Consider the following 16,156-nt stretch of genomic DNA (forward strand, 5'->3'; position numbering starts at 1 on the left):
ATTTCTAGCACACCCACCCTCCTGCCACAACTCTATCCATAGCCCACGCCTCGCAACCATACAACATTGTTGGAACTACTATTCCTCAAACATACCCATTTTTGCTTTCCGGGATAATGTTCTCGACTTCCACACATTTTTCAAGGCTCCAAATTTTCGCCCCCTCCCCTACCCTATGATCCACTTCCGCTTCCATGGTTCCATCCGCTGACAGATCCACTCCCAGATATCTAAAACACTTCACTTCCTCCAGTTTTTCTCCATTCAAACTCACCTCCCAGTTGACTTGACCCTCAACCCTACTGTACCTAATAACCTTGCTCTTATTCACATTTACTCTTAACTTCTTCTTCCACACACTTTACCAAACTCAGTCACCAGCTTCTGCAGTTATTATCCCTGGGGATAGGGATTAAGAATACTTCCCACGTATTCCCTGCGTGTCGTAGAAGGCGACTAAAAGGGGAGGGAGCGGGGGGCTGGAAATCCTCCCCTCTCGTTTTTTTTTTTTAATTTTCCAAAAGAAGGAACAGAGGGGGCCAGGTGAGGATATTCCAAAAAAGGCCCTGTCCTCTGTTCTTAAAGCTACCTAGCCAACCGGGAAATGGCAAATAGTTTAAAAGAAAAAAAATATATATAAAAATATTTTAAAATATATTTTATAATATGTGAAAAGTTTTTATCGAGGATGTAAGGAAATGTGTACGTGAAAGGAAGAGAGGAAAGGGGTTTGGTTCTAAATTGAAGTAGGTTTTGGCGCCAGGGGTGTGTGAGTCTCCATTTTTTTTAATTTTTGTTTATGGAGGGGGGGTTGTTGGGGAGGAAAATTGCAAGATTTTTGGAAAAGAGGGGCAAGTATAAAGCCCTTTTGGGGGATGAAAAGAGCTTGGGAAGTGATCAGTTGTTTTTCGCATGACACACCGCTGGGGCTGATTCATGTGTGAAACTGAAAGAAGCGGGTGACTGATTTGGAAAAAGGGTGTGGAAGAAGAAAGTTAAGGTAAATTGAATAAGAGGAAAGGGTTTTTTAAAAGGTTTACAGTAGGGGTTAGGGTCAAGTTAATTGGGGGGTGAGTTTGAATGGAGAAAAACTGGGGGAAGTGAAGTGTTTTAGATATCGGGGAGTGGATCTGGCAGCGGATAACCAGGGAAGCGGAAGTGGATCATAGGGTGGGGGGGGGGGCGAAAATTTGGGGGCCTTGAAGAATGTTTTGGAAGTCGAGAACTTTAATCTCGGAAAGAAAAAAATGGGTATGTTTGGGGAATAGTGGTTCCAAAAAAAATGTTTTTTTGGGTTTGCAAGGCGGGGGCAAAGGGGATAGAGTTTGCGCAGGGGATGGATGTGCGGGAAATTTAGATTTTTTGAGGACAATTTTGGGTGTGGGGTGGTTTATCGAGTGAGTAACGTAAGGGTAAGAGAATGTGTGGAAAAAAAAAGGCGGGGTTGAGAGAGCAAAAGGGGTGTTTTGAAGGGTTTGGGAATAGGGAAAAGAAAAAAAAAATGAGTGAGGAAAAAAATTGACCAAGAGGATAATTGTGGGAAAGGTGGGGGGAAAAAAAGGAAAAGGGGGAGCCCAAAATTTGGAGGGGAAAGAGGGAAAGTGAAAAAGATTTTGGGGGTGACCCGGGGGGGGCCTAAAAACATGCGGGAGGGTGAAAGGGGGAAAAGGAAAAGGGGAATTGGAGCGATGTGGTAACCGGGGTTGACGGCTGCCAGTGGATTAAATTTCAAGGCATGTAAGCGTCGGGGGAAAAACCAGGGAAAGCTGTGTAGGTATGTATATTTGCGTGTGGGGAAACGAAAGTATATACATGTGTTTGGGGGGGTTGGGCCTTTTCTTTCGTTTTTTTCCCTTGCACTCCCTTTCGAAAAACGCGGGAAAACAGCGAAAAAGTATAAAAAAAAAAAAAAAAAAATATATATAAAAATAAAAATTTTTAAAAAAAATATAAAATATTTTAAAATTATATATATATATATATAAAATATATATATATATATTTTTAAATTAAAAAAGGGGTGACTGTATTTTTGACGGGTGGAAAAGGGGTTATTTAATGAAATGTATACTCATGGTGAGGTCCCTTAAGGTTTGGGCCGAATGCTTTCTAGTGCCATTGTACAAAGGCAAAGGGGATAAGAGTTGAGTGCTCAAATTTCAAGGTATAATTTTGGGTTGAGAAATTCCCCTGGAAAAATTATATGGGAGGGTATTGATTAAAAGGGGGTAAGGGCTTTGTAAAAAAAACCCGATTGGGGGAAGAGCAGTGTGGTTTCAGAATGGTAGAAAGGGTGTTTTGGAAACGGGTGTTTGCTTTGAAGAATGTATGTGAGAAATACTTAAAAAAAAGCAAAAAGGATTTTTATGGAGCATTTAAAGGATCTGGAGAAGGCATATGATAGATTTTATAGAGAGGGTCTGTGGAAGGGATTAAGAATTTTAAAAGGTGTGGGGGCAAGTTGTTAGAAGCAAATGAAAAGTTTTTTTCGAGGATGTAAGGCATTTTGTACGGGGTAGGAAGAAAAGGAAAGTGATTGGTTTTTCCCGTGAATGTAGGGTTTTCGGCAGGGGTGTGGGAGTCTCCCTGGGTTTTTTAATTTGTTTTTGGAAAGGGGTTGTTAGGGGGGTGAATGCAAGAGTTTTGGAAAATGGGCAAGTATTAAATCGTTTGTGGATGAGAGAGCTTGGGGAAATGAGTCAGTTTTTGTTCGCTGATGATTTCAGCGGTGGTGGCTGAAATTTATGTTAGAAACTGCAGAAGCTGGTGACTGAGTTTGGTAAAGTTTTGTGAAAGAAGAAAGTTAAGAGGAAATGTGAATTTAAAACAAGGGAATTATACAGTAGGGGTTTAGGGTCAAGTCAAATTTTGGGGGTAAGGTTTTTAATGGAAAAAAAACGGAGGAAGTAAAGTGTTTTTTGATACTGGGGGTGGGCTGGCACGGGTGGAACCATGGAAGTGGGTCATAGGGTGGGGGGGGGGGCGAAAATCCTGGGAGCCTTGAAAAGGGTTGGAAGCCGAAAACCCTTATCTCGGAAAGCAAAAAGGGGTAGTTTGAAGGAATAGGGGTTTTCCAACAATTTTGTATGGTTGCGGGGCGGGGGGCTAGGGATAGATTTTTTGTGTGCGGAGGATGGATGGGGCTGGAAAAAAAAAAATGTTTGAGGAAAAATTTTGGGGTGTGAGGGGGTTTGATCGAGAAAGTAACGTAAGGGTAAGAGAGAAAATTGGAAATAAAAAGAGCGGGGTTTTGAGAGAGCAAAAGGGGGTTTTTGAAAGGGGTTTGGGCACATGGAGAAAATTTAGGAGGAAAGATTGCCCAAGGGGATATATGTGCCCGGAGGGGAGGGAACGGGGAGAAGTGGGAGCCCCAAATTGGGGGTGGAAAGAGGGAGTGAAAAAGATTTTGTGTGAGGGGGGCCCCTGAACATGCGGGAAAGGGGGGGGGGGGGGTTGGGGCCCTTTTTTGGTTTCCTTGCGTCCTGAAAAGGGGAGAACAAAAGATTTTATTTAAATTTTTTTTGCCCTTTTTCCCCCCTTTGGGGGTACCAAAAACGCAAAAAAACCCCCAACCCCCCAAACAAAAAAACAAAAAAAAAAAAATTTTTAAAAAAAAGCCCCTTACATGCCTTGAAAATCCATAAAAATAAACCCCTATCCCACATATCCAAAATTTACTCAACCTTCCCCCATTATTTTCACCCCATAAAAAATTTTAAACTTTTTTCCACCCCCAATTTGGGTTTCCCTTTCCTCCCCCCCCCCCCCCCCCCCCCCCCCCCCCACCCCCCCCCCCCCCCTTTTAAACCCACCCCCTTTTTACCCCACTTTCCCCCCAATTACACCGAAAACCCAACCCAAAAAGGCCTAAAATTCCTTTCCACACCCCAATTCCTGGCCCTCTTAAATGCCCCCCCCGAAACCAAAAATTTTTCCACTTTTCCCCCCCCCTTTTTGCCCGAAAAGCCTTTCCCAAAATTTTTAACCCCAAAATTTTCCCCCCTTTTCCCCCCCAACCCCTTTCCGCTTTTTTCCATCCCTGGATCCACCCCCGTTCAAAACCCTTTATTCCCTTTCCACCCTTAAAACCCCCCCCCTTTTTGTTTAAACCCTATTGCCCCAAAATTCTTTTTCCTTTTCCAATTTCCTTTTTCCCAAACCCCTTTCCAAAATTTGGTCACCCCCGCTTTTCTCCTTGTTCACCCCCACCTGACAATTTTTTTTTTTTATCCTTTGTCGTTCCCCCTTTCTAAAAAACCAAAAAAAATTCCCCCCCCAAAAATGCCCAAAACCCAACCCTTAAAACCCACACCTTTCCCTTTTCCTAAACCCTTACTTTCCTTTTTAACCCCCTACACACCCCCCTTTTCCCTTCCCCTTTTTTTTTTTACCCCCCGTTTTAAATCCCCAAAAACCCTCCACCCCCCTAAGGTCCCCCCTTTCTTCCAACACTTTTCCTTTTTGGTAAACCCTTTCCCTCACTCATTCTCTCCTTGAAAAAACCCTTTTTTAAAACCCCTCTTTTCTTCCTAACCACCCCTTTTTATTTCCAACATCTTTCTTCCCTTTTCATTACTTATTTGATCAAACCACCTCACACCACAATTTTTCCTCAAACATTCTTTTTAAACCATCCACCTTCCCGACAACCTACCCTCCCCAACCCTGAAAATAAAAATTTGGGAAACCCTTTCCTTCAAAAAAACCCCCTTTTTTCCCTTTCCGAGAAAAGTTCCCCCTTTTCCCACACATTTTTCAACCCCCAAAATTTTTTGCCCCCTCCCCCCCCCTTTGACCCCATTTCCCGCTTCCATGGTTCCTTTTGCTGAAGACCATTTCCCCAGATTTTTTAAAACATTTTTTAACCTTCCCCCCAAATTTTTCCCCTCCATTCAAATTTACCCCCAATTAAACCCCCTAAACCCAAATGAACCAAAAAACCTTGCTCTTATTCACATTTACTTTCAATTTTCTCCTTTCAACATTTTTCCCAAATTCATTCACCCCCTTTTTGCAGTTTCCCCTTTTCCAAAATCACCCTTTCCCAAAGCTGTATCATCACTAACAAAAACAGACCACTTCCCAGGCCCCTCTAAATAAAAATATTCCCCAATCCCCCCAACAAACCCCCCTTTAAAAACTCAAAAACCCCCCAAACCCCCCATTAAACAAAAAACAAACAGGGACACACACATCCCGGGCCCCTGAGAAAAATTTGTCACTCTCTCTTCCCACTCGTACACCCGGGCCCTTTTACCCTTTATAAAAAAATTTTTCCCTGGGCCCCTAGCTGCTTACCTCCCACAAACCCTATCTCTTTTAAAACCTTCTTTCGAAGCATCTTTTCCCTCCCCCCATATGCCTTCTTGAGGCCCCCCAAAAGCTACATAAAAAATCCATCTATTTTCTAAGTATTTTTTCGCACACATTCTTCAAAGCAAACACCTGATCCACACATCCTCTACCACTTCTGAAACCACACTGCTCCTTCCCAATCTAACACTCTGTACATACCTTCACCCTCTCAATCAATACCCTCCCATACAATATCTCTGGAATGCTCAACAAACTTATGCCTCTGTAATTTGAACACTCACCTTTACCCCTTTTGCCTTTGTACAGTAGCACTATGCATGCATTCCTCCAATCCTCAGGCACTTCACCATGATCCATAAATACATTGAATATCCTTACCATCCAATCAACAACACAGTCACCCCCACTCTTAGTAAATTCTACCGCATATTTATACTTGCTCACCTTCATCCATTCCCAGCGCCACCTTGCCACACAAGAAACAGCATCGCCACCCCCTGCAGCAGCAAGGTAGTGCCTGGAAACAGGCAAAGAAAGGCCACATATGATTCAATTGAGATAGCATTGTGGAGGGTATTCATTTGACCATTCCATCTTAGCTAGAAAAATCCTATCCATCCCTTGTAAGAATGAATGGAATTAAAGATTATAAAAGGCTTTTGGTTCTTGAACTACCATATGAACTAATATTCACATGAAGATTGGCCCATGATGCTGTTTTAGGCTGGTATCTCTATTATTTATTGTCAGGTATACAGATTGCAATTGAATTATTAGATTTTTACTTCCCTAGAAAAGTAGTTGAACAGCAGAGACATATAATTGGCAGTCTATCAACCCAGATTGATAGGTTGATGACTTTGATATTCTCATGTAACTGAAGAATTGACTAGTGTGTTACATGCATCTTGGTGTGTTATCGAGAGTGAGAACCATGTAGTCAAGCTTAGTCTATGTTTTTAGACTTGTAGATTTAGATATTCTCATGTCTGGCAAATGCTGCTTAGCAGTTGAATGGGGGGGTAATTGTTGTGTTAGGTAATCTGATCTCCCATTTGAAGTTTGGTAAGAAATCTTGTTTTAAAAGATACCTAAGATTTTTTTGATATTTAGATTCCTCTTGCCTTTTAAATGTTGAAACTTGATTTGTATTCCAGGAACTAGCAAAACGATTTGCTCTCTCATTTGGTCTTGATGCTGTAAAGAATCGTGAGGCCATCACTGCTCTTCATCGTGAGGGTATATTGTTTGCAGTTAATCCACTTGAGAATCCAGCAGACCCCACTGGCCCTCCACCCAATCTAGCTTTCCTAGAAATACTAACTGAGTTCACAAATAAACTCCTTAAGCAGGACAAGAGAGTTGTGTAAGTATATCTGAAACTTTGCCTGCAGGATATTAAGAACATTACAGTCATTATACCCGAAAGATTTTGGGGAGTCATGTGTAATTGCTCTTGACATATATAAGGTTTTGACAGGGTGTGGTATTAGGGTCTCATCTTTAAGCTCCCCTCTTTTGGCTTCCTTCCCTCACTCTGCTCCTTCATATCTAGCATTCTCTCTGGCTAGTCTATCTCTAGTTGTTGATGGATCAGCCTCCCTGCTTTTCTCCATCAGCAGTGGTGTCCTGTCTTGTCCCCTACACCTTTTCTCCTATTTTTCAACAATTTCCTCTCCTCTGCAAATAATCCAATGCACTCATATGCTGAAATCTCATCATTGCATTCATCCACATCCTGCAATTCTGCTCCTTCTTCTCTCACTCATTCTGCATCTTGTCTTAACACGGCTTCCTCAGTAAACTCAGGCTTGGACAGGATATTTCAGTGGAGTACACAAAATCCTGTTCAGTGCCTCCCAGACCCAATTTCTACCCATCTCTCGGTCAAAAACTCTTCACAACTCTCGCCTATCCTTCTTTGGATCTGTGATTCCACCTCAACTCAATGAACGTACTTGGCATAACTGTAACATCCACTCTTTCTTGGAAACTCCGCATTACAGGAGTAATTATATCTGCTTGTAAGAAACTGGATGTCCTGTTTAGATGTCAAAACTTCTCTTCTGAACAGTTGCTCCATTTATACAAGGGATTGATTTGTCCTTGTATGGAGTACTGCTCTCATATTTGGGATGGTTATAGCTCTGTACCCTTACTTGACAGAGTTAAATCAAAAGCAATCCTCCACATAAACTGTCCCAGACTAACTTTCAAACTTGACCCCCTTGCCCTATGCCACAGTATTGGTTCACTTTCCCTCTTCTTTAGGTATTACTTTGAATTTTGCTCCCAAGAGCTGGCTGCTTGTGTGCCCACACTGCCAGGTAGACCATGAATACTTAGTAAGCTGCTGCGTCACATGATTATTTTGTGGCCATCAGCAACTCAAGGGTGGGTTGTTTTGATACCTGCTTCTTTTCCTACATGTTGAAGCTCTGAGACTCTACTCTCTCATGTCTTTCCTAATAACTATGACCTAGCGCATTTCAAAAGACATGTTTTTCACTTTTTTAAAAAAAATTCGTGAACACTCTCCCTTGTCTTTTCTCATTTCATAATTTTTTCTATTGTGTAGCTTAGGGTGGAGCATAGTCCACTGGATTACACTACTTTTATACTCTCATGTGCAAAGCGTGAAGTATGAAGTAATGTTTGGCTTTGGTGACTAAGGAAAAATTATTGAGTAAGAGCTTGGAATGGTTGAGATCTGGTAAGATGAACTAGAATTTTCTGAAATGGAAGGAGAACCCATAAACATACTCCATAATGTTTATGGGCTATGCTTACCCAGCTTTAAGTTAGTAAAGTCAGTATTTCAGATGGCATACCTCCTCTAGTCCAAAGGCTGTACACCCCTGATCAAGTTCAGAATCTTGCTTGGTTATTTCTACTTTGTCTAAAAACCCAGATTCTTTCCTCTTGAAAGTATTCCTTGGTGTAGCTCATCTTCATGAAAGGAGACCATTCTGACCCTTCCAATTTTTTTTTATACTTTGTCGCTGTCTCCCGCGTTTGCGTTTGAATTTATTCCAGCTTTTATTTATCTCATTTTTATTTCCATGTCAATCAGACTTTGTCCTCGAGAATATCTTTGTTCTCTCCTTTTACAGTCTTGCATATTTGGATCGCCGCATTGCTGCTGGGATGCCTAGTTCTCGTGGTGAGGACTGGCAACCACTTCTTATGTACCGCAATTCCTTGGTTCATGGGGAGGGTGATCAACCGCCACAAACGTCAAAACGTGCTTATACAAGGAAACGTAAACATGGTAGGTGGCTTTTCTATCTATATATGTGTTTTCGAGTAAGGCATCTGTATGGGTAGGAAGGGAGGAAGGAGAGTGGTTCCTAGTGAAGATAGGTCTGTCCCAAGGGTTTGTAATGTCATTTACTTTTGTAGATGACTTAGCTCTGATGGTAGACTCCAGATACAATCTCCAGAAGCTGGTGACAGAGCTTAATTAAGAGTGTTTGTGATAGGTGAAAGTTAAGAATAAATGTGAATGAGAGTAGGGTAATAAGGTGCAATAGGGGAATGAAATAAACTTCTTTTAATGTGCTTTTGAATGGTGAGGATATGAAGGAAGATGTGTTTTCTTCATTATCAGTAAATCTGCCACCTTTGTTTTAGAAGGGCATTTATAACACTTAGGTTGACAAACGTAAGATTTTTGCATTCAAACGATTGGCATTGAAGTTTAAAAGTCCATACTTAAAACACAAAGTGCTGCAGGTGTGTTAAGGATTGAAATGCCAGGGGGAGGGCAGATCAAGGAGTGAAGGAGGCTTTACAGTTAGAGTCATGCATGTGATGGAATGAATTATGACTGATATGGTTTAATGTAGGCAATGTGCAATATCAGTGGGCTGAACTATTATATATGAAACAGTCAAGTTAAACCATGGAATGGTCTGTGGATCTTGGCAGTAGATGATAGTCTTTGGCTTTGGTACATTATGTGTAACATGTAGAGAGTGTACGTGTGCAGAAAACACTGTTGTTTGTTTGTTCCTCATAAGATGTAAAGAAAAAAGTGTACACATTTAGGATGAATGGACATTGCTAGCAAGTGGTAACAGTGCAAGCCATAAAATCATCTTCAGTGAGGCTGCATCTTCGTCATTGGATGGAAAAGAGAAAAACATTGTTGAGGATGTTTTTGCCCCAAGGAAGTGTACCTAAGCCAAGTCCCCTGTAGAATGTAGCCATGAAGCTGCAGAGGCCCATAGGTTTTCCAGGTGTACATAAAGATATTTTCATTCATTTTACTTATAATACCTCAGGACCTCTTTCTAAGAAAGAGGCCTCAGGTCCTTTTTCCAGAGGATCCCGAAACCTAAAGCTGCACTATTAGTGGCAGAGAAATGTGGCCTCCTCTGGATTGAGTAATTTTTTTTCATAAGACTGTACTCCCATTGATACTGTCTGTCCATCTATCTCTCAAGGGAGTAGCCATGACAACAGAGTGTCCAGAACTAGTGAACTCCAGTACTGCTTCTTAGCCTTTAGTGTCTCACCCTTATCAGGCCACTGGCAGAGGACAACTCTAGTGCAGTGTTTGCTGTGATACAGCCTTGCCAAAGATGGCTCTTTACTCATAATGTAACCTCATGCAGGTGGATCCAGTAATGCCACATGATAACATTAAATACTGATAAATGCATAAAACTATAAGAATTACTTAAGTATTCTTACATAGAATCTTGTGTTTTAACAGTGGATGATGATGACGATGATGATGAAGAGGATGATGTTCCATTTCAGTGAGTAATGATATTAATGATTTTTTCATAGTGACCACTGTAGTTTTAACATTTTGCATCTAAAACATTGGTAGTTTGGTTTATAATAAATATATTTTTTAGCTTATGTATGTAGCTGTTTTCATACTAATGCTCCTTAAGAAGGAATTTGGTATAAAGAAAATCACCAGTATCAGATTTATCACTAGTAAAGTAATGCTAGATTATTTGTTTTGTTGATTTATTAATTAATTGCTAAAACTGTGTAACTAACAATATTAGTCATTTAACCATTAATATTTGTAGATGGCATGTATTTTTCAGAAAACATTAGATTATGATTTCATTACACAAGTTACTTGTTACCCAACTGATCCTAGGATAAGAGGATTTCTTTTATATGAATTTTACATTGCTCCTTCTTCACTCAAGGCCAACTTATGAAGAACCTCGGGAAACTGGCCGTCCACGTCGCCGCCGTCGTTTGGAACAAGTTCATGCAGATATTATAGGACGCTCTATTCGTCACAAGTGGTACATCGATGGGGAGGGGGTATATTGTACAGGCACAGTGTTGGGTATATCTGCCCCTGGCACCGTCCCAGAGGAGTCTGATGATGGAGAATTTATAAATGGAACATGTTACGACATTCAGTACGATGATGAAGACTTCGTTAGACACTTGATATTAGAAGGGGATTGGCAACGTGGTGATGTTCAAGTCTTGGGCCGAGCACCAAACTTTACAGGGTGATTACTCAGTGTATTTGTATTAAGATCAGCGCTTGCCTTGGTAACAGGATATATTTTTACACAATTATACCATTCTTTATATTGTACAGTAGTTAATGTTGAAGTTGTAGATTGTAGTTACAGACATCTATGAAGATATTACTTTAGGGTGTGAGTTGTTAGATTTATGTAAGTGATTTTTATAATGTATTTAATAGTTGCACCTTAGATGCAAGGTATGTCTGTGGATATGATTTGATCAGGTGAAAGATTTATAAAGATAATTATTATAAAAAATCATACAGTTTTGTAATAGAAAGGACAATTTGATATGCATTGAAAATTTTGTCTGTAACAAGGATCAAGAGAAATTTCAAATAGAGATATATATTTAGATTAAGAATTCTTGAAAATGAAGCAGTCTTGAAAGATTGTAAAAATTATTGTTAATAAAAGATTTGTATATAAATTCCTTCTATTTTTACCTGTTGAAGATGTAAAAAAGTCAAGTAATGAATGTGTCTACACACAAAAGGCAAACATAATCACAGGCATGATAATACACTCACATATACACACTTACGCTTGGACAGAGAAAGTCCAATTATGATGATCTTTGCTTTGGAATCTTCTAGGCAGGCAAAGAAACTTGAAAACAAGGCAGATTCTTTTTGAGGCTCCTGTGAAGGACAAAATCCACACAAGGCCAGGCCTTAAATGAAATATGGAGGGTTATGAAAGGGAAGAAAAAATGAGGAGAAATATTTACATGTAAGAAGGAAATGAAAAACCTGTCTTTAAAAAGTGCTGTCATAGTTATAGGGAATGACATGACAGGGCAGAGAGTGCCAAAGCTTTGAGGTGTAGAGTAAGAAACAGTTAACAAAGTGGCTTACCTTGAGTTGATAATAGCCACACATTAATCATGTGATGCACTAGTTTGTCAAGTATTGTGTGGTTTAGCTAATGGTGGGGCACACAAGCAGCCAGTTCCCGGAAGTAAAAACCAAGTAACTCCAATAAAGGAGGGAAAGTGAACCAACATTGTGGCAAAGGGCAAGTGGGTCAAGTTTTTACAATAGCTTAAGAGAGTTGATGAGTTGGACTGCGTTTGACTCTTGTCAAGTAAAGATGCAGAGCTAGAACCATCATAGATGTGATGGCAGTGCTTCATACAAGGACAGATTCATCCTTTGAATAAGTAGGGTAACTGTTCAGAAAAAAGAGAAATTTCGTCAACTAAACAGGACCCTCAGTTTCTTAGAGGCAGACTTAGTTATTTCCTAATTGTAAGGTCTCCAAGATAGTTTGGATGTTACAGTAATACCAAGTATGTTCTTGAAGTGAAGAGGTGGCATTACAGATCTGGCAAGTGAGAGAGGAAGTTTTATGGAATTTTCAGTGGAGAGATGGGCAGCAACTGGGTCATGAAGATATTAAACAACCAGATTTTGTCTACCCCACTGAGATATCCTATCCAAGTATAAGTTTACTGAGGAAGTTTTGTCAAGATGGGATGCAGATTGAGTGAGAGAAGAAGGAGCAGATTTGAAGGATGTGGAGGAATGCTGTGTTGAGTCTTCCAGATGTGAGTGCATTTGGTTATTTGTAGAAGATAGGAAATCATTAATAAAAAGGAAAAAAAGTGTAGGAGACAGGACAGAACCCTAAGGGACACTGCTGTTAATGGAGAGAGGGAGGAAGGCTGTTCCATCAACAACAACATAGATTGCCACAGAGGAAGCTAGAATTGAGGGAGGAAAGCCAAAAGAGGGGAGCTTGAACATGAGAACTTGATGTCACACCCTGCCAAAAGCTTTGGATATAAAAAGGGCAGCTACATAGTACTCCCTAGAATCTTTCAGGATTGATTCCCAGACACTCTTAGGCAGACATATTCCTTTACTAATCCATGCCTTCAGGCAAGTCACTTGTATAGATCAAGAAGAGTAATTGTTTCAGTGTAGAAGGATGTATGGCTGGATCCTGTGGACCTTCAAGACAAGGGAGGAAAAAACAATGATGTTATTCAAGTCACCAATTGTTTCATGAATTTAATAATGTTACATTCTAACATGACCCTACAATGTGGGAAAAGTGCAGTTGATATCCCAAAGGGTATACTCCATGGACTGCAGACAGGAGAGGTATATCATCTTTACTTGGAAAATCCTAGAAGGTATGGTTTCCAACTTACATTTGAAAATAACATCCAACTGGCATGACAGGCATGGCAGAATTTGTAAAATACTTCCTCTGAAATCCAGAGGTGCCATATGCACAAAAATAGAGAACACCTTAAACATTTGGGACCAAAGACTTTAACACCTTGCTGTCTACCATCAGAAACAGCTTAGGATGCATGGTAGAGAAGTTCAAGAGTTAATTGTACAAGTACCTAGAAAGTTTACCAGACCAGCCAGGCCATGGACCTGAGGGCTGTGGCTTTCATCAGCTTGGTTGACTGACAACCCAATCCAGCACCCTGGGCCCAGCCCAGGCTGTGTGGGTGAAGATCCCAAAGACTTCACAAAGTATATATGAGAGTAGAATGCATTACTTATATTTGATTACATATTTGTACTGTATGGGGGGGAAGTTTTATACTTGTGGAGCCCCATCGCTTGAAGATTCATGACTTTTATACAGCTTCTTCGAATTCATTTATACAGTATTCATAAACCATGTCCTCAGTCATTATATTCCTTTCATCCACCACTTTTGTACAATAAAAGTTATTCTTTATATTTTTTTTTTACAATTTTTGCATAATTTCTTGTTATGACCTCTTGTTGCTCTATTCCTGCATCTTTGAAAGAGATTTTCACTGGCCATGCCATCGATCTGTTTTCAAAAATTAAAAATTGTAATTTGGTCACCCCTCATTCATCCAAGGTCGGCAAATTTAAAGCTTACAGCCTTTCCCTGCAACTTTGATTTCTTAATTCTAATACCATCTTTTTGCCCTGCTCTGTACTTTCCATATTAGCTTTAAGTGCTTCTTTAGGTATGATGACCAGACTTCAGAAGCATTTTCTATAAGTTCAGGACCTTGTAGCAAGAAGGGAGCTCCCATAATAAGGGCAATAATGAGATTGAAGGTAGGAGTGGATGGGATAACAGCTGAAATGCTGAAGTATGGAGGAGTGTGATAGAATTGATGTATTTGATATGTAATTTATCCTGGAAGCAGAATTTGGGCCTTAGGATTGGGTGAAAGCTTTTATAGTTCCATTATTCAAAGAAAAGGTGGTGAGGATATGTGTAGCATTTATAGAGGAATTAGTGTAGCAATTATAGAGGAATAAGTCAGTTTATACCAGGGAAAGTGTGCACAAGAATATTGATTAACAAGAGTGATGGAAAAGACTGAAATCAGAATAAGTGAGGAGCAAGGATTTTTTAGGAAAGATAGGGGATATGTGGACAAGATTTTTGTGGTGAGAGTGACTGTGGAAAAGTATCTAGCAAAAAATAAGCTGTATGCAGCTTTTGCGGTCCTGGAGAAAGTGCATGTTTGAAGGTGTGAAAGCCTTCTATAAAGGTGCAAATGCACACGTAAGAGTGGACGGAGAGTTGAGCGAAAGGTTTATTATACATATGGGTGTGAGGCAGGGTATGATGCCTTCATGGCTCTTTGATATATATGGAGGGAGTGATATGAGAAATGAAAGCAAAAGCAGGGAAAGGGGCTGCAGAGATTGGGTGTGGTGGTGAGGTATGGTGGCTAGTGACAGTCTTCTGTGCAGATGATACCATGTTGTTTGCTGAGAGTGAAGAGGAGTTGCAGAGGGCTGTAATTGTGTTCTATGATGCATTAAAGTGTAAGTGATTGAAGGTAATGCAACTAAAAGTAAAGTAATGGTGTTTGAAAGGCATCAGAGAAAAAGTATAGGTTTTACAAAGCCTGTAGAGTGAGAGATGAAAGTGTACTAAATTGTGTTGCAGATATGAGGGAGAAAGACTGGAAGAGGTGACAAACTTTAAGTATTTTGGAGCTGTTTTGAGTGAGCATGGTGATATGGAAGGAGAGTTAAGGGAAAGAGCATTATAGGGTAGAAGAATCATTGGGTTTCATAATAGAATATTGAAGGGTAGGGGTTTAAGTATGGAAGTGTTAAGACAATGAAGGGACAATATAGTCTTTCTGACCTTGACATGTGCCATTGAAACATGGACATGGAATAATTCTCAGAGGTTAAGAACCCAGGCCATGGAAATGAGCTATTTTAGAGAACCATGTAGTATGAATGAATAGAATTAAGAAGGAAATGAGGGGTTGTATGAGAGATTTTGCATGGCAGGGAATACAAAGGGAATTGGTTATAGAGTGATAGAGTGGATGAAATGTAATGCTTTGAGATAGTTTGGGCATGTGTAAAGAATGCAAGATGAGGAGTTTACAAGAAGAGTGTATGATGGGACAAGGATTGGTGTGAGAGGAAGACCACCTGTGACATGGGAAAATAGAGTGGAAGGGTACTGGGCGGAGAGAAATGGTGGTAGAATGTTTTGAATGGTGTTTGTGAGGGAACTATTTAAGATCGGATAAGAGGAGGCTCTTTTGCTTTGGCCACACCCTTGGTGGAAATTCCCAGAAGGAATGAGCATCACAGATATGGATAGATATTTAGGCAGACTTATGGAACTGAGATTCTCTTGGTGATGGGAAATCTATCAATTTGTATCTCTGATACCTATTCTAATTGGAACTCCCTCAAAAGGGTGGCCATGGCAACACAGTCTTCATAACTAAAGATTTCCAGTACTTTTTATCCTTTAGTGCCTCACCCTCAACAGGCCACTGGCAGAGGGTAATCCTTGTGCAGTATTTGCAGAGGTTCCTACCTAATGTTCCTTTTGACTACTTCTGTCTAATGTTCCTACCCACTACTACTACCTAACGTTTCTACCTAATGCTCCAGTCTAAATATTCCTACCTACTACTCTCTACTGCTCCTACCATTTTGCCAAAAGGCAGACCTAGTGCATAGTGCTCACCCCAAGAAAATCTAGATTTACATAGAATGAGGTGTGTGAGTTAAGTGTTGTATGTTTGGTTGGACAGAACATCTGTGGTCCACATGTTAGTGAGGCAGAAAGAAAAGACAGCTACCTAGGTCAGAGAAGTGCAACTTCACAGTCAGTAAATCATGGACAGAAAAGTCTTTTGAATGTATACAAGAAAATTTCAAATACCATTGTGTCATTGAACACACTAGGATGAGAGGGACTTATACACCATCATTACAGAACTTTATATTCACACATACTAGCATAGCTGTTGAGAATATTACTTATGATTATCTTGATGGGAGTTCCCAGAGGGAATGGGCATCAGAGTTATAGATGGATAGATAGAC

The 16,156-nt window shown here is 40.2% G+C and overlaps 1 protein-coding gene across 4 annotated transcripts in view; it reads left to right on the forward strand.

Moving 5' to 3' along the window:
• Nucleotides 1-16,156, forward strand: part of SA1 (stromal antigen) — a 171,269-nt gene that overhangs the window by 142,729 nt on the left and 12,384 nt on the right. For 3 of the 4 annotated variants that reach the window (XM_071668063.1, XM_071668065.1, XM_071668066.1), the window contains 3 exons: nt 6,474-6,682; nt 8,430-8,587; nt 10,037-10,082. In XM_071668063.1, coding sequence (XP_071524164.1) covers nt 6,474-6,682; nt 8,430-8,587; nt 10,037-10,082 — 413 coding nt within the window. Of the gene's footprint in view, nt 1-6,473; nt 6,683-8,429; nt 8,588-10,036; nt 10,083-10,493; nt 11,263-16,156 lie in introns of those variants that run through there. The other variant, XM_071668064.1, reaches the window with a different exon arrangement.

The sequence above is a fragment of the Panulirus ornatus genome, chromosome 12, assembly GCF_036320965.1.
Source record: "Panulirus ornatus isolate Po-2019 chromosome 12, ASM3632096v1, whole genome shotgun sequence".
NCBI lineage: Eukaryota > Metazoa > Arthropoda > Malacostraca > Decapoda > Palinuridae > Panulirus > Panulirus ornatus.